Source organism: Notamacropus eugenii, chromosome 2, assembly GCF_028372415.1.
Source record: "Notamacropus eugenii isolate mMacEug1 chromosome 2, mMacEug1.pri_v2, whole genome shotgun sequence".
In the NCBI taxonomy this organism is placed as follows: domain Eukaryota; kingdom Metazoa; phylum Chordata; class Mammalia; order Diprotodontia; family Macropodidae; genus Notamacropus; species Notamacropus eugenii.
Window position 1 is genome coordinate 495,258,410 of NC_092873.1, and position 27,657 is coordinate 495,286,066.

Below are 27,657 nucleotides of genomic sequence, written 5' to 3' on the forward strand. Positions count from 1 at the left end.
TCACACAGCCTGCAGAGCCCACAACACTTCTGAGAAGACCCCAATCAGATTAAAATACAAGTGGGAAATGTTTAGCAAAATGAACAAAAATAAAATAAAGCATCGATAACACTCATTTGAAAACTAAGTCAACATACAGCCCGTAGTATGTGGAGGGGGTCTCTGTTTCCATTTGTTTGATGCTGCTGCTCTAAGGCATGCTTTACCAGTATTATTATGCTCATCTGAGAAATGGGACAAACAAAAACAAACAAAAATCAAAAGCTAAGGGTCTCTGTCCAACATGACATAGCTAGAAAAGAGAAGATTTGAACTCAAATCCAGATCTTTTGACCCTCAGGCTAGTACACTTTCTCCCAGACTACAGCTCCTCCCTCATCTCTTTATAATAACAATTCATATTTATAATAGTACTTTTTGATACAAAGTACTATTCACTACATTTGAACTGCAAAATAGCCCAGGATGTATACGCTATAGTGGTAGGAAATGAGTATCGTTAACTTCCTTGTACAGATGAGAAAACCAAGGCTCCAAGGAGTTAATTTTAGCATTTAAGGTCACACAACGAGTAAGTAATAGAGATAGGAATCCAACCCAAAAATTGGATTCAAAATATGTGAGAATGTTAAAATGTTACATTTTTCTTCAATGGCATCAGAAAGGGTGGCGTATCAAGTTCAGTGGGGATCTGAGGTAAAAAAGGAAAATGCCAGAAATGTGCCTATTAAAAATTTCAAGTTAAAAAGCTTTAGTGATTATGAGAATTTCTCATTCTAAATTTTTTCATAGCCATCAGAATTCATCTCCCTTGGATACTTTATGCAGAGATTTTTCTTCTAAATGTGTATGTATGTGTGTATGTATCTTTCTATCTCTATCTCTATCTATCTATCAGTCTATCTATCTATCTATCTATCTATCTATCTATCTATCTATCTATCTATCTATCATCTATCTATCATCGATCTATCTATTCTAAATGTGTGTGTCAGAGAGACAGTGAAATAGAGAGACAGAAAGACTGAGGGGGTGGATGGGGGAGGGCTCTGGTGGTCTGCCAGAGTTAAAGTATATAAATCTAGAGATAATTGGCTTTGCTGTTTTGTTTAGTCTTGGTTTAATTTTATTCACAGAGCTGGGCTAGTTTGTTTATTTCATTGATTGGTCTCTTACTTGAATCATTCATAAGCAATATTTGTTCCAAGGTGTTGGTTGTTTAAATTTAGTGTTACCTATTGTGAGACATTAGAATACTTGCAGATTAAAACAGCAGGCTCATATACTAGCAAAAACTGGGGACATTTGGGGGATTGAACAGGTTTTATTAATAGCCACAGGAACACTTTTATATTTCAAAGCTATTTAAGTAGTGAGAATGACAGATAACAGATGATCAGCCTGAGTGTTGCATGAGTATCCAAAAAAAAAAAAAAAAAGATCCAGAAGATGGCAGCTTAAAGGTATATCCTTTAATATGGGATTTACGAAGGAACTGGGCAGAATGAGAATGTATGGATGGATGGCTATTGGCAATGGGGGAGGGGGTTCCCACATTGATAAGATCATTGTACCATCAAAGTAACCACAGTAGTAAAAATATTAAATAAATATAGCATTGATGGAACATAAATGAGGTAGGTAGGTAGTACAGTGGATAGAGTGCTGGACCTAGATTTAGGAAGACTTGAGTCGAAATCAAGCCTCAAGTCTCACTAGTTTTGTGACCTGGGGCAAATCACTCTGCCTCACTTTCCACATTTGTAAACTGGGGATACCTCACAGTGTAGTTGGGAGGATCAAATGAGCTAATATTTGTAAAGCACTTTGACCAACCTTAGAAAGTTATTTCAACGCCAGTTTTGACCATTATTCTTGTCAGTGTCCTTGTAGAGAATAGATTAGGGAATTCTACATCCTGGGAGTTGTGACCCTAAACCCCCAGTTTTTATTTGCTTTTGTTCCTCCTTCCTTCAAAACAATACAGATCTATGTCTATGTTTACGTCTCTGTCTATTATAGGAAGCCTGAGAGGTAGCGCAGAGTGGAGGACAGAAAGCTGGTCTGTCCTGTTTCTGTTGGGCTGTTCCTGAAGAATTGCGTCCAAGTCACCTTAATACACATTGGCAGTATGACTCTGGGTAAGTCACTTAACTTTTCAGTGCCCCATGTAACTTACTAAGCATAATAAGTTGCAGAAGTTGCTATATCCTTGGTAGTGAGAAACTACTGAAAAATAAGTTCCTAATAGCAATATAGTCAAAGGTTTAAGCCCTGAAAATTTCTATATTTAAATTCAAATTAATTGTTTCCTTAATTTTCCTTGAGAAATTCAAGGTGCTGCACACCTGACATATTCTTGCCTGTAAATATACTTCAAACTGTATTTCCATATTGCTCTAACAGGGCAGGACTCACAACTATGACTTCTTTGATATGGGGAATTCTCTGATGAGGAAACTCCCTCTACCAATTCAGGGCAGCACCTTTTATGAAATTCATAATTTTGTTGAGCTGCCTCAGGCTATGAGAAATTAAGTGACTTGCCCAGGGTCAAACAGCTAGTATGTGTTAAAGATACGACTTGAACCCAGGTCTTCTTGGCATCCAGCTTTCTATCCATTATGTCACGCTTCCTCCATGATTAAAACTGAGCCAAGACTAAACAAAGCTAATGATCTCTAGATGAATCTACTTTAGCTTGAAGCAATCTCAACCAACTTCTGAACTCCAGATATTTTCAAAAGGCAAGAGTCTTGAATTAGCTGGTAATGGCAAAATGTCCCCAGCTGATAAAGAAACAGTGTCTGCTTCCATAGTTTGGAATATCAGTCCTCGACTTCAAAGCTTCACTTTAAAGAGGATTTAATAGAACTAGAAGGAAGTAGACCTTGGACTCAGTATTGATTTTGCCATTAACTGGTTGTAGAACCTTGTACAGTTTTGGGCCTTAGTTTCTTTATTTGGAAAATATAGAATCCTTACTAGATGATCTCTATAAGGTATCTTCCAACTTTGTTTAGTTGTATTTTAGTTGTGTCTGACTTCATGACCCCACTTAAGGTTTTCTTGGCAAAAATATTGGGGTGGTTTGCCATTTCTTACACCAATTCATTTTACAGATAAGGAGGCAAATAGGGTTAAGTGATTTGCCCAGAGTCACAGCTACTAAGAGTATCTGAGATGAGATTTGAATTCAGGAAGATGTTATCCTTACTCCAGAACTAGCACTCTATCCACTGCATCAGCTAGCTGCCCAGAAGATATATACTTCTATTTAACTTTGGACTCAACTTGTCTACATACTCTTAGGTCCTAGCTACCACTGCAATAGATTCCTTAAGTGTAGATGATATTAAGTCAAGATGTTTCTCCTGTGGGACATACAAATTTCTTCTGTGTTGTAATTGGTTCACTGTCACACATTTTAGATGTTGTAAATTGTAATGGAAAAGTTAAACAGAAATCAGGGAGGGGTTGGGGATGGCAGGCTGCACTATTCTCATTCCTTTTAAGAGAAAGTCTGACTCTGGCACTTGGAACAAACTGGAGACATCTAACATTGATGTCATTCTGTGTTCTTCAGGCCCAAAGGTACATATTCAATTCCTCAAGACATGTAAGTGATGGCCTTCCCTAATGTGGATTGGGTAGTTAAGTTTGGAAATTAAAATGCAACAAAAAATAAAGAAGGAAAGAAAGAAAAGAGAAAAGAATAACATATACTAGCATTTAAAAAGTTCCAAAGTTAGTTCCATGAACTAAAAAAAAAACCCAACACAAACAAATGGTATCATCTCTCTCTTCCTTACCCACAGCAGTTGCCAAATCTTGTTTATTTTCCCTCCACATTTCTTGCACTCATTATCTTTATTTATACTGCATCCACTTTATTGGTTTCTTGCCTGGATTATTGTGGCATCTCTACCTCCATACCCTTTCCTCTCCACACTATCTTTCAAACAGATGGCAAAACTTAACTCTGAAAGTATAGGAACACCCCTGCTAAAAGACCTTCTGGGGCTCTAGGACCAAATACAGATTTCACTTGGCATTTATGACTCTCCATCAACTGGCCCCAACCTAATATTTTTAGCCTTATTTCACATTATTCCCATGTATGAAATCTACGTTTCAGCTAAAATGGACCTGAATGAGGCATGCTGTCTCCTGCCATCATGAACTTGCATGGGATTTCTTTCTCCTGTGATTTGACATTTTCTTTTTAGTGTTTTAAAGTTTGCTCAATAATTTAAATTATATCATGCGATCCTCCCAACAATGATCCTTCAATGTAGATAGTAAAAGTCTTAGTGTTTCTATTTTATAGATGAGGAAAATGAAGCTCAGAGAGGTTAAGAACTCTGTCCATGCTCATAAAACTAGCATCAGAGGCAGGATCTGAATCTAGTTCTTCTTAACTATGCACTATACTCCTCTACTGCCTCCAAGTGTGAGATGTGCTCAATTCTCATCATTACCTTTCAGAATTCTCCTTTTCCTTCAAGGCTCAGCTTAGATATTGCCTTCTTCACAAAGTCTTCTATGATTCCTCCATATTTAATCCTCTTCAGATTTTCCTTTATGTCCATCATATCCTATCTTGTGCATAAAGCAAATATCCCTGTATAGTTGCATCTATGTCATATTCACCCTCTGCTCACCCCATTAGCACGTAATCTCTTTGTGAAATGGAACTGTATCATTTTATCCTTAGTGCTTAGGAGAGTATTTTTCACATAGTAGATGCTTCATTAGTGCACTTTGAATTGAACTGAATTGTGTGTTCTTTACTACAAAATCTACCTAAAGAAGAATTCAACGGGTGAAAACTATTCCAACTTCAGAAGGCCTGATTAAGCAACAATTCCTTGGCTTATGAAAACTCTTTTGAAAACATGTCATGGTATTTTTATTGGGCTTATGAGCCTAAGGGCATATAAAATTCCAACCAGAATGGCAATCAAAAGAATGAAATGCATGATTACACCATCCCCCTTCGCCTCCCCCCAAAGATGTTAAGAAAAGCCAGGCCAGACTCAAGAAAAATTGTGAAATGGGAAAATTTTGTCTTCAGCCCCTCCCTGTTCCCTTTCCTCTACCACTATCCCCGTTTTTTCCTCATTTTTAGAGACAGTTTCCTTATGTTGCTCTCTTCATGCCTGTTTTCCAAAGACCACAGTTTTATCTTCCTAGATTGTATTCTATAAGGATGAAGATGGTGTCTTGTCTAAGCTTTGTATCTTCCCCAGCAATTAGCATAGTGTTTAATATAGAGTAGATTCTTAATCAGTATTTGCTGAGTGAATGAATGGATGGTTCAGACTATTCATTCCCCTATCCCATTTTCTCATAGCCATATTAGGTGACTAGAATGAGTCTGATAAATTGTCTCCACTGTTGATGGTAACAGTATGTTATTCCTTTCAGAAAAAAGAAACACTAACACTTTAAAGGTGACTTTTGTTGGGACTGAGCCAAATAAAGCCAAAGGGAAGATGTTTTTACAATGAGACAACTTCTCATATTATGCTATACAAGAAACTGGAACTCTATCTTCACAAAAGTCTCACATGCTGCTCCTGAGGAGGGTGAATGCCCAGAGGAGGTATGAGTTCATAGGGAAAAAAGGTACAGTATAGGGCCTCATGCCAAAGGCAAAGTAGGACCTACTCATGTTTGGGGATTCCCATTAAACAATCAAGTATTCCCTAAAGACACAGGGATTCTTTGAAGAAACATCTATTCCGCCATACAGATTGTGTCTTACTGGGGCAATGGTCCCATGAAGCTTATTTGGCTCTGAAGAAAGTCTTTGTCTTTCTTGAGGTTTCTAAAATGTTTGACACTGTTGATCTGCCCCTCTTCCTGGAAACTCTCTCTTCTTTATGTATTAGTTACATGGCTCTCTCTTTGTTCTTCTGCTTATCTGGGTGCTCTTTCTCAGTATCTTTTGCTGGATTATCTTCCATGATCTCCACATATGAGTGTACTCCACAGTTCTGTCCTGTGCTAACTTCTTTTTTTATATACCTTTTCTTTTGATGAGTTTATCATCTTCTATTTCTTTGCAGATAACTTGAAAGCATCTATTTCCATCCCTGGTATTTATCTTGAAAACCAATTATACAATATTAACTGCCTACTGAACATTTCCCACCTGGATACTGGATATTTACATCTGATTAATGTCTCCAACTCAACCCTTAGAAAATAAAACTTACTGTCTTTCCCCCCAAAACCCTGACCTTTTTCTAATTTTCCTATTTACAAGTTGGCAATCTTAGAATCATTTTTTGACTCCCTCACCTTTCATGCCAAAAATATGTCATTTTATCATGGAATCACAAAGTTTAGATTTGTGAGGGAATTCAGCAGCCATCTAGATCAATCAATCCATGCCCTCAAAGAACTCCCATTATAGCATTCAAAACAAGAGTCTCTGCTTGAATACCTCCAAAACTCACATTGCAAGTTCTGCTTTTTGGAGTTACCTGATGCATAATAAATTTGTCTGAGTCTTTCATTTTTATTGAATTGTGTCTTTGACTTTTAATATGTTTCTTGTAAGGCACAGACTATGGGGTTTTGTTCTCATATGTAGACTCTCTCATTTTTTTAGATTATTTAATACATTCACAATTTGACTTAGGTGTATATTTTTCTCTATTTGTGTCTCTAGTAATTATTATTTTTATTTCTCAGTTAGAATTTCTGTTGGCTTTTTCATTTTAAATCAGTGCTTTGTCATTATATGTAGTTCTCCTTAGTCTACTCTAAATCAGCTCTATATCAACAGGCTTTCTTTCCCCCACCCTCAATCTTTCTTCTTCCATTTGTCAATCCTTTTTTTTTTTCATTTGAGAGTTTTACTTAATTTACTGGTTTCTTTTTCTTTCTTAATTTTATTGAGTGATCTAAATTTCCCCTTCTTTTCCCCTTCTCATTTAAGTGGTTAATTCAAAATCCCCTTTCCTCTTCATCCTTTCAAATTCTTTTGTTAGTTTTTTCTTTTTATATTCTTTTTTTCCCTAAGAAGGATATCTTCACTTTATATTCTTCATGAATTCTTTCTTATGTCTATTCTAAACTTTTATTCTTTGATTCATAGTCTATATACTTAGAACTAAAGCTTTGAAAGTACAAAGTTTAATCTCTCTCATCTCACCAATACCTGTTATTGCCTTAAAGATAGTATCCCTTTACTTTTTTTTTTAATATTAAGCATCATACTTATAAGTACCATTTCACCAGGAAGGCATAGAACCACATTAGAAATACCCCAACATTCTATACAATGAGGTCTAATGCTACTTCTTGCCCTCCCTATTTTTTTCCTCATTTACCATGTAATCTCTTTGACTTCCCTCTTACCGTTTTGGGTCCTGGTTTTCCCTAGGAGCTCCAGTTTCTCTTCAGAGGAAAGGTGTTGTCCACAGGAGCACAACGATCTTTTGGAGGAAGTAGTTTCTTTGTACCAACTCCCAGCAGGAGCTACTGCTCCCTTGAAAAGACCCAATTTCCCAACATACACCGTATCTCTCCACCCATGGAAGAGTCCAGATCTCCATGAGTCAAGATGTCCTCATTTATTTTCCCTGTTTCAATCCTTCCCCTTTGCCACCTCACTCATTCTCCTATACTTCCTCTTTTTGCTGAGAGATTTAAAAAGCTAGCTATCCTTTGTTATTGATGGTAGACTTGATTAGGGCACATCATTAATTCACTTCTTTCCTGCACTTTTCTTCTCTTTTGGACATCTTCCCATAGTTCAATTCAATCCCAGAAAATACATGATTCACCTGCAGGGCAGGTGTAATCCATGTTATTTCAGGTCTGCTCTTCCACCATTATTTTTCCTCTTTCTTTAAGTTCTACTTTCATCTTGAATCCCTTGGGTGCTTTTAGAAAGAAATCTCTTAATGGTTGTTGTTTTTTTCTTTCTTGAACTCAATTGGTATATTTCTTTTTCTAGATTTTTTTCTTTTAATAGTCTGTAGAGATGGGGCAATTTATGTTGTTACAAGTAATTTCCTTGGTAGTTGTATTCATTTGCCTTTCTTATGTTTTTGGTGTTTGCAAGTTAAATAATTTCCTCGTTCCTGCTGTTTCGCTTTTTATTGAATGTTTTTTTTTTCATTCATGATTAAGCTCATGTTTTCATGGTATGTCATTCTGGGTAGTATCTTGAGCTCCTTTGCTTTTCAGAATATATCATTTCATTGCTTTTGAGTGGATGCAGAATGTTGGTGTTTTCCGTCATGTTCAATTCTTCATGATCCCTTTTGGAATTTATGTCCAATTCTTCATGATCCCTTTTGGAATTTTCTTGGTAACAAAACTGGAGTGGTTTGCCACTTCCTTCTCCAGACCATTTACAGATGGGAAACCGAGGCAAACAGGGTTAACTGACTTGCCCAGGGTCACACAGCTAGTGTCTGAAGCTGGATTTGAACTCAGGAAGAGGTGTCTTCTGGACTCCCAACCTAGCCACTCTATTTACTATGCCAACTACTTTTGGCTTATTCAAATTTCTTTTCCTTTATATTTGAAGTACTTTGCCCTGATCACTTGCCAAAGCTGTTGTTTGTCCTTATAACTGTTCAGTTTAGGCACTGATTAAATTGGCATCTGATTGTCTATGGTGGGGGATAGGGCAAAGAATAAGATGGAGTAAAATGTCAAAAAACTAAGTTTTAGTTTTGTTGGAGGCCTTAGAATATGGAAATAAATTTCTTAGGATGAATAAAACTTTCAGATGGACTAATCTTGATGTGGGAATAAGTGGAAAGTTCTAGTGGGCAGGAGGCAAGGTGGCACTGTAACAAAGGTGAGAGGTGGGCAGAAGATGTAGACTTAGGAATCATCTTTGTAGGAGGAATAGTTGAAACTGTGGGAGGAGATGAGAGATGAACCTTGGGGAATCCCCACATTTAACAAGTGGGAGGAGAAAGAGAAGATACAATAGATCATGTCTGGGTCAATGGACAGATGTTCAGATTCATAAAACCATACATACCCTTTTAGAGCTGGGAGGTACTGCCAAAGGAATCCCATCTAACCCACTCATTTTAGAGATGAAGAAATGCAGCATTCACACATGGACAGGAAAATGTGTGAGTCTACAAAGAAGTAATGATACTTTCTTCCCATCTTTCTGTCTCTATTCTATCCCCTACAGGAAAATCCAGTAGCCAGTCCCTTAATTATTCTTGGCCTCTCTATTAATGACTTAATTGAAGTTCATAGAGCGTTTCTTTTCTTATTCAGGATCGAGGCTACTAGTCAACTGGTAATATTACTTTAGTGGAAGATTTCAAAAGCTTAATTTAAAAAAAAAGTGAAATAGAAATGTTAATACAGTAAGATTGATTTAACTATATGTATTATAATGATTTTTTGCATTACATGACTGTGATGAGAATATAGTAATGGATATATACCTATTGCAAAGGGACAGATTAGAGAGATAATGGAGTAACATTGGATATTAACCCAATTCACTCATATGAGGAAATCTACAAGCTGAGGGGGGAGGGGAGAAGTATGGCAGAGAATATTTGATTAAGGATCAATAGAGGAAGAAATAGACATAATACTGGGATGGGAATGTCTTCAAGACTGCCTAGACAGAAGGAAAAAAATAGAGAGATAATAAACTTGACACAGAAATAGGCTAGAGTTGTCGTTTAGGGACTTCAATTACCTTGACATTTGCTGTCTTTCTATGTTAAAGGCAGAGCAGCTTGCTTTGCCATAATGATATCTTCATTTTTTAAAAGGTGGAACAAGGAATGGAACAGTTTTTGGTTAATAAAGAGGAATCTGTAGAAGTAGAAATTATAAAAGCCCTGGGAGAAAGTCCCTAGTCTGGCAAAATAAAGATTTCACTGGATTTCAGCAAAGTATTTTACAAAATTCCCTCATGGACAAAAAATGGAGGGATGTGTGATATATGGCAGATGTGTGGATTCAGAATGAGTGTGTTTTTCTTATTCTGTTTGCTTCTTCACCAGTTCCTATATGTCTTCTGATATTTTTCCCTGAATTTCTCATATCTTGAATTTCTTATTATAATAATTTTCCATAGATGGGGCAGTTGATAGAGTATCAGGTCTAAAGTCAATAAGACCTTCGTTCAAATGTGGCCTCAGAAACTTACTAGCTTTGTGACACCAGGAAAATCACTTTCCTTTGTTTGCCTCAATTTCCTCATCTGTAAAATGAACTGGAAAGAAATGGCAAACTACTCAAGTATTTTTGCCAAGAAAACCCCAAATGGGGTCACAAAGTGTTGGACACAACTGAAATGACCAAACAACAATGATAAATGCGATCATGATATATAGTTATTAATTAAATTGCCAAGAAAGGTCTAATAGGAGTGCCATACCCTCTCTTCCTAGTTTCAATTCTTCAACTCCTCCTATTTGCTAGACGTTAAAGGGGGACACCAGCTTACTGAGCATTTGGAGAAGAAAGTTAGGCAGTACTCACTGGAGGACCAATTGTTCCTGGTCCACCTGGAGGTCCAATGATTCCTGGTAAACCTGCTTCTCCTTGCTCCCCAGGTTCTCCAGAAGGTCCCCTGTCTCCTACGTGACCCTGAAACATAAAAATAAAAGTAAAGTGGGGGCAAGAGAGAAAACTGTGTTCCATGGCATTACATCACTTATTGTATATCATATCCCTTCACTCAGGGCACATGATGAATAGAAATAATATTTTAGGTTTTTGTTGTCACCTTTGCTCCATCTTTTCCTTGAAGACCATCTTCTCCAGGAGTTCCTGGTTCACCCTAATTTGTGTGTGAAAAACAGAAACATTAAAACAAAGTTCCTTACTAACACTATTTTAATTGAAAAAAATAATTGCCTCTGAACATCTCAGATAGTTGAGGAAAGAATTCATTACGAAGCTTTCTATTCCCTTTCTTCCTTCTTTTCCATAGCAAACTGATATTTGTTTAATTTTCTTCCCATGGCTGATATAAGAAGTCAGAATGTTCTAAATCTAAAGTACATTTAAATCCTAGTAAGATAACAAACTTTAGTCCATGAAAGGTCATGCCATGTTCATTTTGTAATCCCGGTCCTTGAACAACTGTTACAGACTCACATTGTAAAATTATACTTACTCTTCTGTCATCTTCAAGGAGATAATAACTGTAAAGTGCTTAGCCTAGTGCTTGACACATAGTAAGCACTATATAATTGTTAGCTATTATTATTTTGTGGTTATTATTATTAAATGGTTCAGTGTTATATTTTGAATGTTTCTGTGCTCCATGACTTGGATAAGCAGAGTATAAATGAAAATTAAAAAAAAAAAAACCCACAGGAATGATTCTTTAAGAAAGAGGTTTCTCTGCAGAACTCACAGAAATGTATATTGTAAGACATCCTAGACAGAGATCATAGGATCGTGGTATTATAAACTTAGAGTGACAAGGGATCTTAGGGACCATCACATCCAGGCCCCTCATTTTACATATGAGGAAACTGAGGTACAGAGAGGTTTTGCGACTTTTCTAGAGTCACAGAACCAGAAAGGGCCTGAAAAAGGACTTAAACACAGCTTATCCTGACTATAAGTTACATTAAAAAAAGTCAAACAGGTGGATTTTTCCCCTTCTTTTGAGCCAATCAAAGGTGAATTCAAATTTATTGATATTTTCTTCCTGGGCTAACAAAAATGAAAAGAAAAAACAGAATAGGAAGGGGAAGGGAAGGAAAAAGGAAAGGAAAGGGGAAATGAAATCAAACATAAAAAACAAATTAGATTGAATATGCTCTACTATTCTTTTCCTGCTAAACAGACAAAATGAAACTCCAAAATGCAAAGTAGAAATCAATCATCAAGCATTTATTGGGTACCTATTGTGAACGCATAGTACCTGTGCCAGGTACTGGAAGTATTAAGCCCCAAATGGAACACTATCTATATTCAAGGAGCTTATTACCCTTACATATTATTACATAGTTTGGAAATAGTTACTCTAGAATCTTCTTCAGACAGACCTCTACAGGAGGCTTTGTTGTAGCAGGATAATAACATTAACCCAAAGTGGGTTCACAGCGACCTGAAAAGTATCTGTTTTGTATCAAACAGTTCTGACATGTGAGAAAAAGAATGTGTTTTTTGGAAAGTAGCATTCCAGGAGATACATCTTTAATAGGAAATTAATATTAAGAATTTAGTAGGTCAGTCTAAATTTAGACTATCTGATCTCAAAATTGAAATAAGTTGGGTTCCCATTAATGTTTTAAGGTTGAGAATGAAAGATATTTTGGGTAAGGAGCAGAGGATGAAATGATGAAATAAACTCCTTTTAAAGTAGTATAACTGAATACTACGGAATGATTAAACTGTCCACAGGATATATCATGTCTAGCAGTGCTGAAAGTTTTCTGGTGCCTTAGGTAATTAATCCTCTGATGAACAAGAAAGGAAGGAAACACGGTTTATTAAGCACCTACTATGTGCCACGCACTGTGTTAAACACTAAACTAGTATTATCTAATTGTACCCTCCCAGAAACTCTGAGGGATAAGTGCTATTATTGTCCCCATTTTACAGCTGATGAAACTGAGTCAGATAGAGATTAAGTCTTTGCCTAAGGTCACATATCTAGGAATTGTCTGAGGCTGGATTTGAATTTATGTCTTTCTGACTCCAGGTCAAGTGTTCTATCCAATGCACCATTCTTTGTTCTTACCAATTTTATGTTGCTGTGATCTTGCCATTGGACTGGTCAATAATTTAAATCAACAATATAGAATCACAGTATCATAGAATTTTAGAGCTGAAATGAACCTTTGTAATCATCTTTTCCAACTCCCTAATTTTACAGATGAATAAATAGAAGTGATTATGTTGGTATATGTGTCATTCCTTTTCCTCAAGTGTTAGGAAAAATCCCAGGGATTACATAAATGGGCTTTGAATTACATGTCTGGAATTCTAAAAGCAGTTACATTACAGCTAGATAGTGTTAACAATGTTAACATACTTTTATGTTTTTTAAAAATATAACCATACTTTTATGCTTACTTTTAAAAGCATACTTTTAAAGTCCCAGTATGCATACTTTTAAAAATTATGGAACATGACCAGCATTATTTTGCAGTGAATCAGAGAGGTTTATCATGTTATTTGATTGAAATGGAAACACCGGCAACTTTTATATCTTTAAAAGAGACAACTTAGTGCATCAAATAGATTTTTATTATACACTCACCCTTAATCCTGGTTCTCCAGATGCTCCAATACTACCTGCTGGCCCAGGATCTCCCTGAAGTATAGAATAAAACTGGTAAAGTACTGAATCACTGAAACACATACACACAATCTCCCTTGTCATGGTGAGCATGCCACAAGGGAGAGAGTTAGAATTCTGAAGGAATTTGTGTCTTCTGCTGGCTGTCCTCCTTTCTCTCCTTTTATTAAGATTTCTGATGAAGTATTAGCCAGACATGGGAATTCTATGGAACTCAATGGACAGAAGAAACCAACGATGGATGAAAGTTACCTTTGCACCTGGCTCTCCTTGTAATCCTGGTTCTCCCTCAATGCCTGGTGGTCCCTAAAAGAGAACATTTTGATATAGTATTTATAAAATAAATGTTAGCTTCTCTTCAATACCCACAATAATATGGTGCCTATGAACTAAAAGATTCAAGAATACTCGTGCATAACATTTGCTTCTATAAATAATACAGGACAGAAGCCAGTGCCTTCAGAGTGTCTTCAGAAGCAGAGCAGATACTTCCCTCCTCTCTAAGGAGCCTCTCATTGAGCATACAATGCAATGCATCCTGGGCTATCTCCAGTCATCTTGATAAATATCAGGCTACTGCACCCAGATGGCTCAGGAGAAGAAAGTGAGGTTGGTGACCTTGCACAGCTCTCCTTCACTCAAATCAAACTGCAAGTCATGTCATCATCTTGATGTCATGGTCCTCTTCGAGAATGAAGGACAAACACAATGTTGAACATATCCAAAGTAATGCCCCAGAAACCTTTAGGCACTGCTAGAGTGGCACATTCTATGCATTTATTCATGACTTTTAGTTAAACAAAAGTCCGTCAAAATTTCACGTCCTTTTGCCAAAGAATTCCTTTAGAGAATCATGTAGTGTCTTTTTGTCTATTATGTGTTTATGCTTATCCTTAAATAGACACATTTAAGGCTCTGCACTTTCAAGGGGAACACTAGAAATCAACGTAGAGCCCATCTCTTCTCCACCTCGGAAAATAGCTTTCAAGAGTTGTTGTAGTCAAAACATTCACTGGTCTGTGGCTAACTCAGTCATAAGCCTCTCTGCATTGAACTATAGTGGTCTGAAGATGACAGACATCCATGAAGTCGAGCATTGGGCCATATGCAAAGACTTCCTAGCTTGATAGGGATCTGACCAAGTTTGCGTTCAGGGTCATCTCCAATTAATCTCCCCAAACAGAACTTTTGGCAATTGATTGTTTTCAAGAAAAAAATCTAAAAACCTCAGTAAAGAGATTTTACTTTGTAGTATCTACTTTGTTGAGGCAGCTGGTGGTAAAGTAGATAGAGATCTGAGCCTGAAATAAAGAAGATCTGAGTTCTAATCCAGCCTCTGACTCTAGCTGTGTGACTATGGGCATGTCATTTAACCTTGGTCTGCTTCAGTTTCCACATATGTGAAATGGAGCCTCTCAAGGTTGTCATGAAGATCATATAATATTTATAAAAGTGTTTAGTGCACAGTCCTTGACACATAGTAGGTGTTATCTAAATACTTATTCCCTTTCTATACTTCCCTATTCTTGGAGTAAGTGTGGTTGGTTTTCTTGTAATCAGTCTGTCTTATTTTTCAACTTGTTCCATTATGCCTCTTTAAAGGAGATATAAAGCCTGGAAGGGAGGCACTGAGTGAAGTCAACTCTCCATCTGTGAAGTGAGAGCATTGCTTACTTTCTGTTCCATTACTTGCCATAAAGAGGATCTTTTGGGGGTCCATATCCATAATTTCATTGGTGGAGGGAGTTCCCTGCAGAGGAAGCCCACTCTATTACTGTACATTGCCAATTGCTATATAATTTTTAGTCTTAAAGAGCTGGTTGGGAGCACTGAGAGATCAAGTGATCTACCCAGCATGATACTGCTAGTATGAATCAAAGGTCGGACCTAAATCCACGCTCACTGACTCCAAGGCCCAGTTCTCTACTCATCACACTACAATCCCTCTCAAGAGGTATTTAAAAGTAGAAAATTAGCATCATTCAGTGAAGCCATCCTTGTTATTTTTTTCTAGGTGAAGATTTACAAATTGAAGGTCTCTTCTTATATAAAATGAAGCATTTTAAAAATGATAATTATTTTTAAAATATCCACTATCTGGACTGTAGGTTGTATGTCACATGTTCAATACATATTTATTTTTTCATAATTAAAAAAGTAAGTGAAACTTACCTCAGGACCCATTTCTCCAATAGAACCAGCATCACCTTGTTGTCCCCGTGCCCCCTACATTTAAAAAAAATATAAAAACCTTGACTATCAGGCATTAAATTAGTTTCAATAAATATAGAATATTAAGTATGGCATATGCCATATGCTAAACCATGGCATTAATTAGAAATGTTATCCTATTCATTGGAATATTACTAGAAGTCAGGAAGATTGGGAATCAAATCCTATTTGTGTCACTTAACTGACTGTGTAACCTACCTGGGCCACAGTTTCTGCATCTGTAACATGGGAATAACGATAATACATGCATCGTAGTAACTACATACAGAATTATTTGGGAGATCAAATGAAGTAATGTATTAATAGCACTTTACAAACCTTAAAGTTTTATATAGATATCAGCCATTATTATTGCCCTTATTATATCACAATATCTTTTTTAAGACCATGAAATAGTAAATTCTCTCACAATCACTGTTAAGTTATTGGAAGTCTAATAGATTCGAAGACATATTCCTTTTCACTAATGGTTAATATGCCATTAGCATGAATTTTAGACCAAATATGGTCTTCTAAGAAAAAAAAACAGCTATGTTCAAGTAATTGTGTTCTGTTTGGTGAACAGTCTTGTCTGGTATAGAATCAAGTTGAATAATTTCTCTGTGCTCATTTTATGGATTTAATATTGTTTATATTGTACCATCACAGTAAGGTATAATGAAGTGCATATTGGGGCTTTTTAATAGCAAAGGAAGACTGTACTACTAAACAGTAATCTTTGAAGTAAATGGACAGTGAATAATTAGCTTATTGTAGTAACATTAAAATTGCCCACATCAATGGATCTGTTTGTCGATGGTGGGGGAAGCTCTATGCTCAAGCATCTTTATGGAATTTTTATAGATGAACAAATTCACATTTAGAAACCACAGCATGCTCGGCATTTCCCCAGGGATCTGTAGGGTTACTTATTTTGTTTGCACTTTGCTGGAGTAGGCGAAGCTACAACAGTAGCCTGTTGCCCCAGGAAATGTTGCCTCATGGGAATTTCCCCAGCTTGCTTGGCAAAAACCATTCTAGAAACATGCTTATCCACACCTTCTTTTCAGCAAAGCTGGGGGTATGAGGATGATCCTGCAACGAATACCTTCCTTACATCTTCATAGGACCAAGTACTCAAGCCAAGGATACTCCTAGGTGCTTATGGAGATGTCAATTTGGACTTTTCTCAGAAAAAAAGTAATCATTTCAGGTTTCTGCTGCAGATTTGGAATGACCTTTGAATTTTTAATATAAGTATCCTTCCATAGCTAAACATTTCTCCACATACTTCTCAGAAAGCTTCAGGTTCTCTCTGAGTTTGCCAGGGCTCTCCAGGTTCCCACGATTAGAACTGGAAATCAAAATGTGTGATCTCATGTCTATTTTCTGCTAAACAATGGTTTGCTAACCAGGCACCTGATTTTATAACTTGAGTGGTCACTTTTGGATTCCCAGGCTCTTACACAGGCTTTGTGCTACGTGATACTATTGGGTCATTTGAAAATATAGAACTTTGTAAAGTAATGAATATTTCCTTATTCAAAGAATCCGAACATGTCTTTTGAATTGCCACAGCTCCAGTGATACACTTATAAAAACAACTTAAGTTTAATTTAATTTTTTAATGAAATTTAATTTTTAAACTTGGCTTGAAGGCTATAGGTTCCCCACACCTGGGGTGGAATAGTAGGTTAGGCTTGGGTTTAGGAAGACTTGACTTGAAATGCAGTCTCAGGCCTTTATTAGCTGTGTGACCCTGGACAAGTCAATTAACCTCTATTGCCCTTGGTTTCTTCAACTGTAAAAGGGGGGGGGCAGTAATAATAGCACCTACCTCCCATGGTTGTTGCAAGGACAAAATGAGATAACATGTACAAAGCACTTTGTGAACCTTAAAGAGCTATATAAAAGCCAGAGATGATGCAGTTGGTATCAGTTACACACTTGCTCTAGGCATTCAAAGTCAGGAATCTTAGATTGCCTACTTTAACCTGCTCACTTTACAGATGGGGAAATTTATACTGATGATTGCTTTTCCTCCAGATGAAAAGTTCCCCTCTCTTCTCATCTATTGCTAGAGCACTTATTCCTGAACCTCTCTTTTGGTCTCTTCATTCCCCACCTCATATTATATTTATATGTGCACGTGTCCTCGGAAGAATGTAAGGGACTGGGTCAATATTATCTATGTATCTTCAATGCCTTGAGCAAGTTGGGTGCTTAGGAAATCTTTGTTAAGTAGAAGTAAATTTCCAAGATTATTGTGAGAAAGCTGTGTTATTTTGATTCAAACAGAATTAGTAAGGAAATGCTGTTGTATGTCCTTTCTTCTCCAAGAGGACCATGACATCAGGGAGGTGATGCAAGTGAATTGGATTTAAGTGAGGGAGGGCTGTGCAAAGTCACCAGCCTGGCTTTCTCTTTGGGAGTCATCTGGGGTTTGTGGCAAAGTATAGACCAGGATGACTGGAGATGACCCCCGGTAAGGAAAGAGATTTGGACTGGAGGTCCAAAGGTGAAAAACTAATCTCAAAAATATGCACACCCTTTGACCCAGCAATATCACTTCAAGGACTGTATCCCAAAGAGATCATAAAAATGGAAAAATGTCTAAAACATCTCTTTGTGGTGGCCAAGAACTGGAAATCAAGGGGATGCCCATCAATTGGGGAATGGCCGAATAAGTTGTGGTATATGAATGTAATGGAATGCTATTGTGCTATGAGAAATGAAGAACAGGAAGACTTCAGAGAGGCCTGGAAGAACTTATATGAACTGAAGCTGAGAGAAAGGAGCAGAACCAGGAGAACTTTGTACATGGTAAGAACCACAGTGTGTGAGGAATTTTTCTGGTAGACTTAGTCCTACACAGCAATGCATGGACCTAAAAAATTCCCAGTGGACTTGAGGCAAAATGCCTTCCACATCCAGAGAAAGAACTATGGAACTGGATCACAGAATGAAGCAGACTCTTTTCTCTTTCATTATGTTTTGGCTTGGTTTGTTTTCTTTATGGTTTCTCCTATTCATTTTAATTCTTCTATGCAACTTGACTAAGGTGAAAAAGTATTTAGTAAGAATGTATGTGTAGAACCCATATAAGAATGCACACTGTCTCAGGGAGGGAGGAGGGGAGATGGGGAGAAAAATCTAAGATTTATGGAAGTGATTGTAGAAAACAGAAAACAAATGAATGTAAAATAAATAAACAACAAATAAATAAATGTCCATACCAAAAAAAAAACCATTCACAAGTGGAAAGATAGATACATCCCTTATTTTGGTGTGTGTGTGTATAAAGTTTCTACTTAGTAGGAAATCAGTATTTTACTTAAAGAGCTAAATCTGGATTTACTGTTTGTGAGGCTTGCACAGTTGGAGCATGTATAATAAATGCGTTTAGGAGGAAATAACCTCAGAGTTCAGTAAGAATAGCTATTTGGCTGCTGGAAGTTTTCCACATACTGTCACTCACTGAATGAATGATATAAAAGCCACCTATACGCCTTTGTGTCAACTGATGGATAAGCTCAGCTCATGGCTTGAAAGATCACATTGTATCACAAACCTTAGAAGTACATTACATTCAATTATATTTGACATGACTCACCAGAAGAATGATTTCATGGGCAATAAAGAACCAAATGTAAGAGAGTGGGCTTGACAAGGTCTTTCCCTTTCACAATCAGTTTTTCCATGGAAACTCTCTCACATGTATGAAATCATGATGTCATTCTTTGTGTTGACATAGCTGCATTCTTGTCATGTTTGCACCTTTGGGTCTGTCATTTGTAGGATATGACTTCACTGTGTGTCTTTTGTTATAGATCTGGCCATATAAAATTGCGTGTGTGTGTGTGTGTGTGTGTGTGTGTGTGTGTGTGTGTGTGTGAATGTAATAATAGCAGCAAGCCGTTCAAAGCAAGAATTTTTGAGATTTACAGACTTTTTTGGTTTCTAACACTAGTGTATCCACCAGACGTAGTCTAAGAATAATAGTTGTCTGCACTAAAAACAATGAGAAAAGCACTAAAATCCATATTCATAATAAAACATTTGCATAATGTCGTTAGCCTATACCATCAATGGTCGAGGCTGCTTTTAATTATACTCAGTCATAGTAGAGTGGAGCTCATGGTACAAGAAGTTTAAAGACTGTCCATTCTTAGCAAACTTTGCAGATAAACTTACTGGTTCTCCAGGAGGTCCCTTGTCTCCTATGCTTCCAGGAGCTCCTTGTAAGCCCTGAAAAAATAAAAGCAGGTTTGTAGAGAAAACATTGTTTGGAATTGTTTCAAAAGACAATCTTTTTGCTCCCTCTTCCCTTCCCCAATCTGTTTTTTTTCCAGTCTCTCTCTTTGTCTCTCACTGTCTCCTTTCTACTCTCAGCTACCTCCAGTTTCTTATCCTGAAAAATGTTTGGATTTGAGTGAACACATGATTTTTTTCTTATAGTCCTCTGGTTCCATAAAATCAGGTCTAACATATTCCCTCCCAAGCTGTCTAAGGCAAAGGAACCCAAGAACCTATGAGCTTAAAAAGATCAAACTAATCTCTCCCTATTTTCTTCTATTTACATTTTTAGCACTGATCATAGTTACCAAGATGTTAGAAGGATTGCTTTCAAATATCTCTGATTCCCCCACCCAGAAGTAGTTTTTTCTCCTCCTCAGAACTCTTGAAATACTTAGCACCTGTCTTAGGTTCCTAACATTCCTCTTTGCATTATAGTTATTTTTTACATGAGAACAGAGACTGCATTGATTATCTTTGGATCTCTGGACAATGCCTTCCCTGTACGTAATAGGCACTTACTATATATTTCGTCAAAGAATGAATTAATAAGTAAATGAACTAATATAAAAGAGATTAGGATCCAGAAACTGGTGATGATAGTGATGAAGAATTCAGAATATCTTCTAGGATTCATGGCTATCTCTACTCAGCAATCTCCCTAGGCTGTCTACTTTCCCCCATTCAGACATGAGCTAATCAGTATCACACCCCCATTGGTATCCATTCTTACTTTTTTCCATACTGACTTTCAAAGGTTAACAACAGCACTGGTTGCAATTACTGGTTTCAGAAATTGGTGAATAGCTGAAGAAGTTATGGTATATGATTGTAATAGAATACTACTGAGCTATAAGAAATGATGAACTCAATGATCTTGGAAAAACAAGGATAGGCTTGCACAAAATAATGAAGAACGACATGGACGGACCCAAGAGAATACTGTATGGTAACAGCAATTTAGTGTTAAAAATAACTTTGAATGACAAAGTCATTTTGTCTATTATAAATACCCAAATTAAGGACAAAGGACATATGAAGGAAGATGCTACTGCATCCAAAGAAAGGATTGATAAATAGAAGCATGTATAGAATGATTTTGCAGATGCATACATATTTATGTCTAATGGTAGCCATCTCTAGGGTGGATAAGGAAGAAAAAAGGAAAAAAAATTACATAACTTTAATATATATCTAAAAGGAATGATAAGTTGAGCATAACAGATTTATAGTTTCATGTGCAATCATCTTTTTAAAAAAATTATACTCTGTTATGGAAATGCTTGTTTTATTCCATAAACTAAAAATAAAATAAATGAAAAAATAAAAAAAAGAAACTAATCATTAAACTATATTATTAATTAGAAAGAGGAAGAAAGATTATTGGGTCTCTTAACTACGTGCAATTTTATAGTTATAACAAGTGATACTTTGGTGAGATGGACATGGTTCAATGAAAAAGAGAGACATCTGGAATCACAGATTTTATCTCACTGAGTCGAAAGTAATGGAAATCATGGAAATTAATGGTGTCTTACCTACAGTTGCCAGAATTTTCCCCCAAATGGCAATTATGCTCCTTTTGTGGCTGGGTAGGCAACTGAAACCTGCTCCTCCCCCCTAATTTTAGAACCATTTGATGTCCTGGAAGGGATGGAATTTTAGACTTTTTCAAAACAAATATATAAACATGCTTAATAAATGTAATGATAAAGAAAGGGATATACATTTGGCTGCACCTGCTGAATTTGACAGGTGTCACATAACACTTCTCTGAAACTGCATGAAAGTACACAATAATAATATAGTACTTACTATACTATAGTATCTAATATATAGTATTATAATATATAGTATCTACAAAACAGATAATGACTCATTCCAAGGTCAGGGGAGTTATTGAATGGCACTTGCTCATTTTTATTTTAGAAGTGGGTGCAGCATGGTTTACCATCTAGAGAGCAGGTCTTGGTACCTGGAAAATCTGGCTTCAAGTCCTTCCTCTAACATATATTGGTTGTGTAATGCTTGGCAAGTCATTTTAACCTTAGTATCCTAGGCAACTCTCTTAAGACCATAAAATGTGGAGAAGTTGACCTACGCTGGTAGAGAGTGCTTCTTCTTTGGGGAATTCTATTATCTAATATTATTCTAATAAATCATATATCTAGTCCCTATTCCTGTCCCTCCTGTGTATGAAGGGAAATAACACAGACTGATACCATGTGGATAAATCTTTTAGACCTTGAGGATGCTACTGCTAATATAGTGCCATATAAATGTTTCTTCCTAATGAATCTGATGAATCTCCCATGCTTACAAACTACCAGTTATCTAGGCTGCCAAGCTAGATTATGTTTTTCACTCATGATTTTCTTCTTGAGCCAGGTCTACACATAGGAAAAAGTGGCAGAACCACCTTGATTTATGGACAGATAGATTTTTACTAGTCTTTTGAATAGTTCCTGGACACTTTGTAAAAAGTTCTTTAGTCCAGGGGTTGGCAAAATATGACCTGTTGGTCAAATCCTTCCCACTGCTTACTTTTATATAACCTTTTGAATGGTTTTTACATTTCAAAACACAATTCTGTATTTAAATTTGTATTTTAAAGGTTGTTTTTTAAAAAAATAATAACCATTCTTAGCTTGTAAGACTATACAAAAACAGGTAGTGGGCTAGGGTTGGCCCGTGGATTGTGGTTTGGCCCATGGATTGTTGTTTGCCAAGCCTGGTGCTAGGTCAACCCCTTAATTTCATGGATGAGAAAATTGAGACCCAGGGAATTTAGATGACCAAGATCACATAGTGTCCATGTGTCTAAAATCACATAGTGAGCTAGGACTAACTAGAACTTAGGTCTCCTAACCTTCTAGCAAGTGCCTTTTCTCCAATATTATGTTGCTTCCTTTTATGGCAGCTTTGTGGCACAGTGGCACAGCATCTGCTTTTGGAGCACTCGGCCTAAAGACCCTGGGGGAATCGAGCAGTTGATCAGGGTCTCAGTCCTGAGTGGCGGCCCAGGGGTGAGGAAGAGTGCTGGTGAGGTGGAACTGCTGGAGGCTCTCAGGTCATCCTTCTCACAGACTAGAGCACAGACCAGGAGAGGAATAAACTCCTCTCCCCTGATTGTGCCACTTTGGAGGAACTGAAAACTTATAGGTCCCTAAAGTATATCCTCCACTTGACAAAGGACTCAGAAGTCAAGTAACAGACTGGGAAAGTGCCCCAAAAAAGGGAAAAATAAGACTGTAGAAGGTTACTTTCTTGGTAAAAAGGTATTTTCTTCCATCCTTTTGGATGAAGAAGAACAAAGCAGACCATCACAGGAAGATATAAAAGTCAAGGCTTCTGCATGTGAAACCTCCAAAAAAATATACAATGGTCTCAGCCCATGGAAGAGCTCAAAAAGGATTTTGAAAATCAAGTAAGAGGTGGTAGAAAAATTGGGAAGAGAAAAGAGAGTGATGCAAGAAAATCATGAAAAACAAGTCAACAGCTTGCTAAAAAAGACCCCCAAAATGCTGAAGAAAATAACACCTTTAAAAATAGACTAACTGAAATGGTCCAAGAAGCCAATGAGGAGAAGAATGCTTTAAAAAACAGAATTAGCCAAGTGGAAAAGGAGGTTCAAAATCTCACTGAAGAAAATAGTTCTTTAAAAATTAGAATGGAGCAGATAGAAGCTAATGACTTTATGAGAAACCAAGAAATTACAAAACAAAACCAAAAGAATAAAAAAAAAATAGAAGATAATGTGAAATATCTCATTGGAAAAACAACTGATCTGGAAAATAGATCCAGGACAGACAATTAAAAAATTATGAGACTACCTGAAAGCCATGATCAAAAAAAAAAGAGCCTAGGCATCTTCTTCCATAAAATTATCAAGGAAAACTGCCCTGATATTCTAGAATGAGAGGGTAAAATAAATATTGAAAGAATCCACCGATCACCTCCTGAAAGAGTTATGAAAAGAAAAACTCTTAGGAATATTGTAGCCAAATTGTAGAGTTCCCAGGTCAAGGAGAAACTATTGCAAGCAGTCAGAAAGAAACAATTCAAGTATTGTAGAAATACAATCAGGATAACACAAGATCTAGCAACTTCTACATTAAGGGATCAAAGGGCTTGGAATATTTCAGAAGTCAAAGGAACTAGAATTAAAATGAAGAATTACCTACCCAGCAAAACTTCAGGGGAAAAATGATCATTCAATGAAAGAGAGGACTTTCAAGCATTCTTGATGAAAAGACCAGAGCTGAATAGAAAATCTGACTTTCAAACACAAGAATCAAGAGAAGCATTAAAAGGTAAAAAGGAAAGAGAAATCATAAGGGACTCACTAAAGTTGAAATGTTTACATTCCTACATGGAAAGCTAATATTCATATCTTGAGACTTTTCTCAGTATTTGAGTAGTTGGAGGGATTATATACATACATACATACATACACACACATACACACACATATATACATACATATGTACATACATACATACATACATACAGAGGGCACAGGATGAGTTGAATAGGAAGGAATGATACCTAAAAAAAGAAAATTAAGGGGTAAGAGAGGATTATATTGGGAGGAGAAAGGAAGAAATGGATTGGGGCAAATTATCTCTCATAAAAGAGGCAAGTAAAAGCTTTTTCAACAGAGGGGAAAGGGGGGAGGTGATAGGGAAAAAGTGAAGCTTATTCTCATCACATTTGGCTTAAGGAGGGAAAAACATGCATATTCAATTTGGTATGAAAATCTATCTCACATTATAGGAAAGTAGGGGAGAAGTAGATAAGTGCAGTGGGGGGATGACAGAAGGGAGGGCAAATGAGAGGAGGGGGTAACTAGAAGTAAACACTTTTGGGGAGAGATAAGGCCAAAAGAGAAAATAGAATAAATAGGGGGCAGGGATGGAGGGAATAAATAGGATGGAGGAAAATATAGTTAATCTTGAACAACATGACTTTTATGGAAGTCTTTTGCATAACTATACATGTATTGCCTATATTGAGTTGCTTGCATTCTCGGTGGGGATGGATGAGGAGGGGGGAAGGGAGAGAAGTTGGAACTCAAAGTTTTAGGAACAAATGTTGAGAATTGTTTTTGCATGCAACTGGGAAATAAGAAATACAGGTAATGGAATATAGAAATCTATCTTGTCCTACAAGAAAAGAGAGAAGATGGGGATAAGGGAAGGGAGGGGTGTGATAGAAGAGAGGGCACTTTAGGGGAAGGGATAATCAGAATGCACAGTGTCTTAGGGTGGGCTGAGGGGAGAGATGGGGAGAAAATTTGGAATTCAAAATCTTTTGGAAATGAATGTTGAAAAGTAAAGATAGATAAATAAATTTATTAAAAAAACCAACTTGTTCATGATGCATTTAAATTTTCTGAACACCTTGGGGGTGCTTCTGCTCAGACTCTGCCTCAATCCCAAAGCCCCCAAAGTCAATGAAATATATTTAGAGTATTGTTTTGTACGTTACATCTCTTCCTTATGAGAAGAAAATGTTGGTGGAGAGTGAAAATGAGCTTCAATGATTGTTATAGATTCAGTTTTAATAACTCTATCATGTTAACTTTGCCATCTGATAGAGATCACTGTTATGAATATGGGTAGTGTGGTTTCTCAAAATGAATCGTAAGCCTGGATCCAGGAGAGTGAGATTCAAATCCTGGTGCTGACATTAGCTGCTATTATCACTGGACAAATAATTTTATTATTTGAAAATCACAAACATGATCTGGGCCTCCACTTCCTCATTTGCAATTAAACCCCCCTCCTCAGACTTGTGATTTCATAAATATAGGCATTTCTTGGTATTAGGAATTCTCTTCATCAATACCAGATGACAATTTCAATCAACTGTTAAAAAATATTTACTAAGTGCCTACTATATGACACATACTGTGCTAAGTATTGGGGTTGTACAAAGAGGCAAAAGAAGGTCTCTGGCCTCAAGGAGCTCACAGTACAATAGAGGAGACCATTTATAGGCTTCATGAATTGCTTGGAGCTGTGGATGATTGTAGCCAGGCTCACATGGTATTTGGATTCTTTAATACAGGCTCTCTGTCAACTATGCATGCCATAGCACCTTTCTTGTCTGTGACATGGGGATAATATTCTTTATATATTACCTTACATATCATTTAGCACAATACCTGTCACATAGTAAGTACTTAATAGATGGTTTTTTTTTTAACTTGCCTTACACAGTTGTTGTGAGAAGAGCATGGCAAATCTTAGTGATTTATATAAATATCAACGGGGAGGGGTGGGAAAAAGAAGGAGAGAGGAAGGGAGAGAAAGGGAGATAGATGGAGAAAACAGACAGAAATAGAGACAGAGAGACAGAGACACAGAGAGATGAGAGATAAGAAAGAGAGAGAGAAACAGAGACAGAGAGATAGAAAAAGACACACAGAGGAGATAGAATACAGAGACAGGAAGAGAGGCCAGGACAGGGTCTAAGGATCTAATCCACAGTTTGGAGGTGGGATTTCAGACAAAGATGTTTCAGTTGAATGATGAGGTCAGAAGCTAGATTATAAGACAGAGGCAACAAGTGTGGGTAGCTTTTCCCCTCAGAATTCAGCTATAAAAAGGGGAAAGATATAGGATAATAGCTTGAGAATATGGTAGGTAGGGTCAAATGAAGGTGTTAAAAGAATGACTTAAGAAATAAATGTGAAATGGTTCTTACAGTATCTTTTACTTGACTTAGGAGCCCAAATATCATTTTGCTTTTTTCACAGACCGATTTTGCTGACTGAAAATAAAGCCAAGAAATTTGCCAACACTATGAGAAGTCAAACTGAGAAAGAGAATCCAGTAAGAGTATCTTCATCAAGATTGGAAGGCAAGGGACCCATGGCAACAAGAAGGGGTCAGCTTTGGGTTCAGTATGCCAAATGTTCAGAAGTTACAAAAAAAATAAAATGAATAGAGAAGGAATCTGATTAAGAATGTCAAGGTTTGTGAGGTGGTCTTTGGTGGATGACTTCAGCTTAAAACATGCACACACATGCGCACACACACACACACACACACACACACACACACACACATTTTCTTCTTTCTCTGACAGTGACCTATGTCTCTAGTCTGCTGGGTTTTCCCCTTTGCCTGAGGCAGCTGTGATTCTCCTGTGGGAAGCCACCAGCAGGGGACAGCAAAGACTTCCACAGACAAAACAGCTGCAGTATGACCGCATTAACAGCTGCTACACCAGCTTCCATCTGTAGACCCTCCTGTGGGGATACTTCTGTTGAGCGCTGTTTACACCAAAGCTTTTCTACTTCCTTTCCTCTCTTTTCAGCCTTTTGCTCCTTAGATTTAAGACTATACAAAATGTCATCAGTTATTTAAAATGATGTCTTTGAGTCTTTTTCTTTTTTTTTTATGGAAAAGTAAACCAATCCTTTCATGAGACTCATTTATTACAAGCAGGTTGTGCTTTCTCCATCAGGGCTGATGCCTGCAAGACTTCCTGTTTCTCCTTGGGGAGACTGGTGTAATTTTTAAAGAAAGGTTCAACATGCAGGAAACTATTTGTTCTTGTTTCAAAGAAGAAATGTTAGAACAGCCATAAAAATGAAAAAAAAATCCAAACCTACGTGTCAAAGGACCAGAAGAAAACATTCACGATGAACCTAAAGGACACTAAGTAATAGAGAGGAGTCGAAAATTCCCAAAGTTCTAGCTCTGCCCCTTGGGGTGTAACCTTAAGGCAAGTCCCTTCACTACTGTGGGTCCATTTCTTGATCTCTATGATTAAAAAATTAGAGTGGATGATCTTCAAGTTCTCTTCTAGCACCAACATACTATGTTATTATGGTACTTTAAAGAAATTTAGTGTCTTCT

At 37.0% G+C, this 27,657-nt stretch overlaps 1 protein-coding gene and 1 long non-coding RNA gene across 3 annotated transcripts in view; one reads left to right on the forward strand and one right to left on the reverse strand.

Moving 5' to 3' along the window:
- The window catches only part of COL24A1 (collagen type XXIV alpha 1 chain), a 376,860-nt gene that overhangs the window by 92,321 nt on the left and 256,882 nt on the right, over positions 1-27,657 (reverse strand). For both annotated transcript variants that reach the window (XM_072648923.1, XM_072648922.1), the window contains exons 33-38: positions 19,685-19,738; positions 15,452-15,505; positions 13,532-13,585; positions 13,241-13,294; positions 10,745-10,798; positions 10,498-10,605 (exon numbers count right to left, since the gene is read on the reverse strand). In XM_072648923.1, the coding sequence (XP_072505024.1) occupies positions 10,498-10,605; positions 10,745-10,798; positions 13,241-13,294; positions 13,532-13,585; positions 15,452-15,505; positions 19,685-19,738 (378 nt within the window). The remainder of the gene's footprint in view (positions 1-10,497; positions 10,606-10,744; positions 10,799-13,240; positions 13,295-13,531; positions 13,586-15,451; positions 15,506-19,684; positions 19,739-27,657) is intronic.
- Positions 765-27,035, forward strand: LOC140529909 (uncharacterized). The gene is made up of 3 exons (XR_011975727.1): positions 765-847; positions 2,023-2,141; positions 26,550-27,035. It is a non-coding gene; the product is annotated as an uncharacterized lncRNA (long non-coding RNA).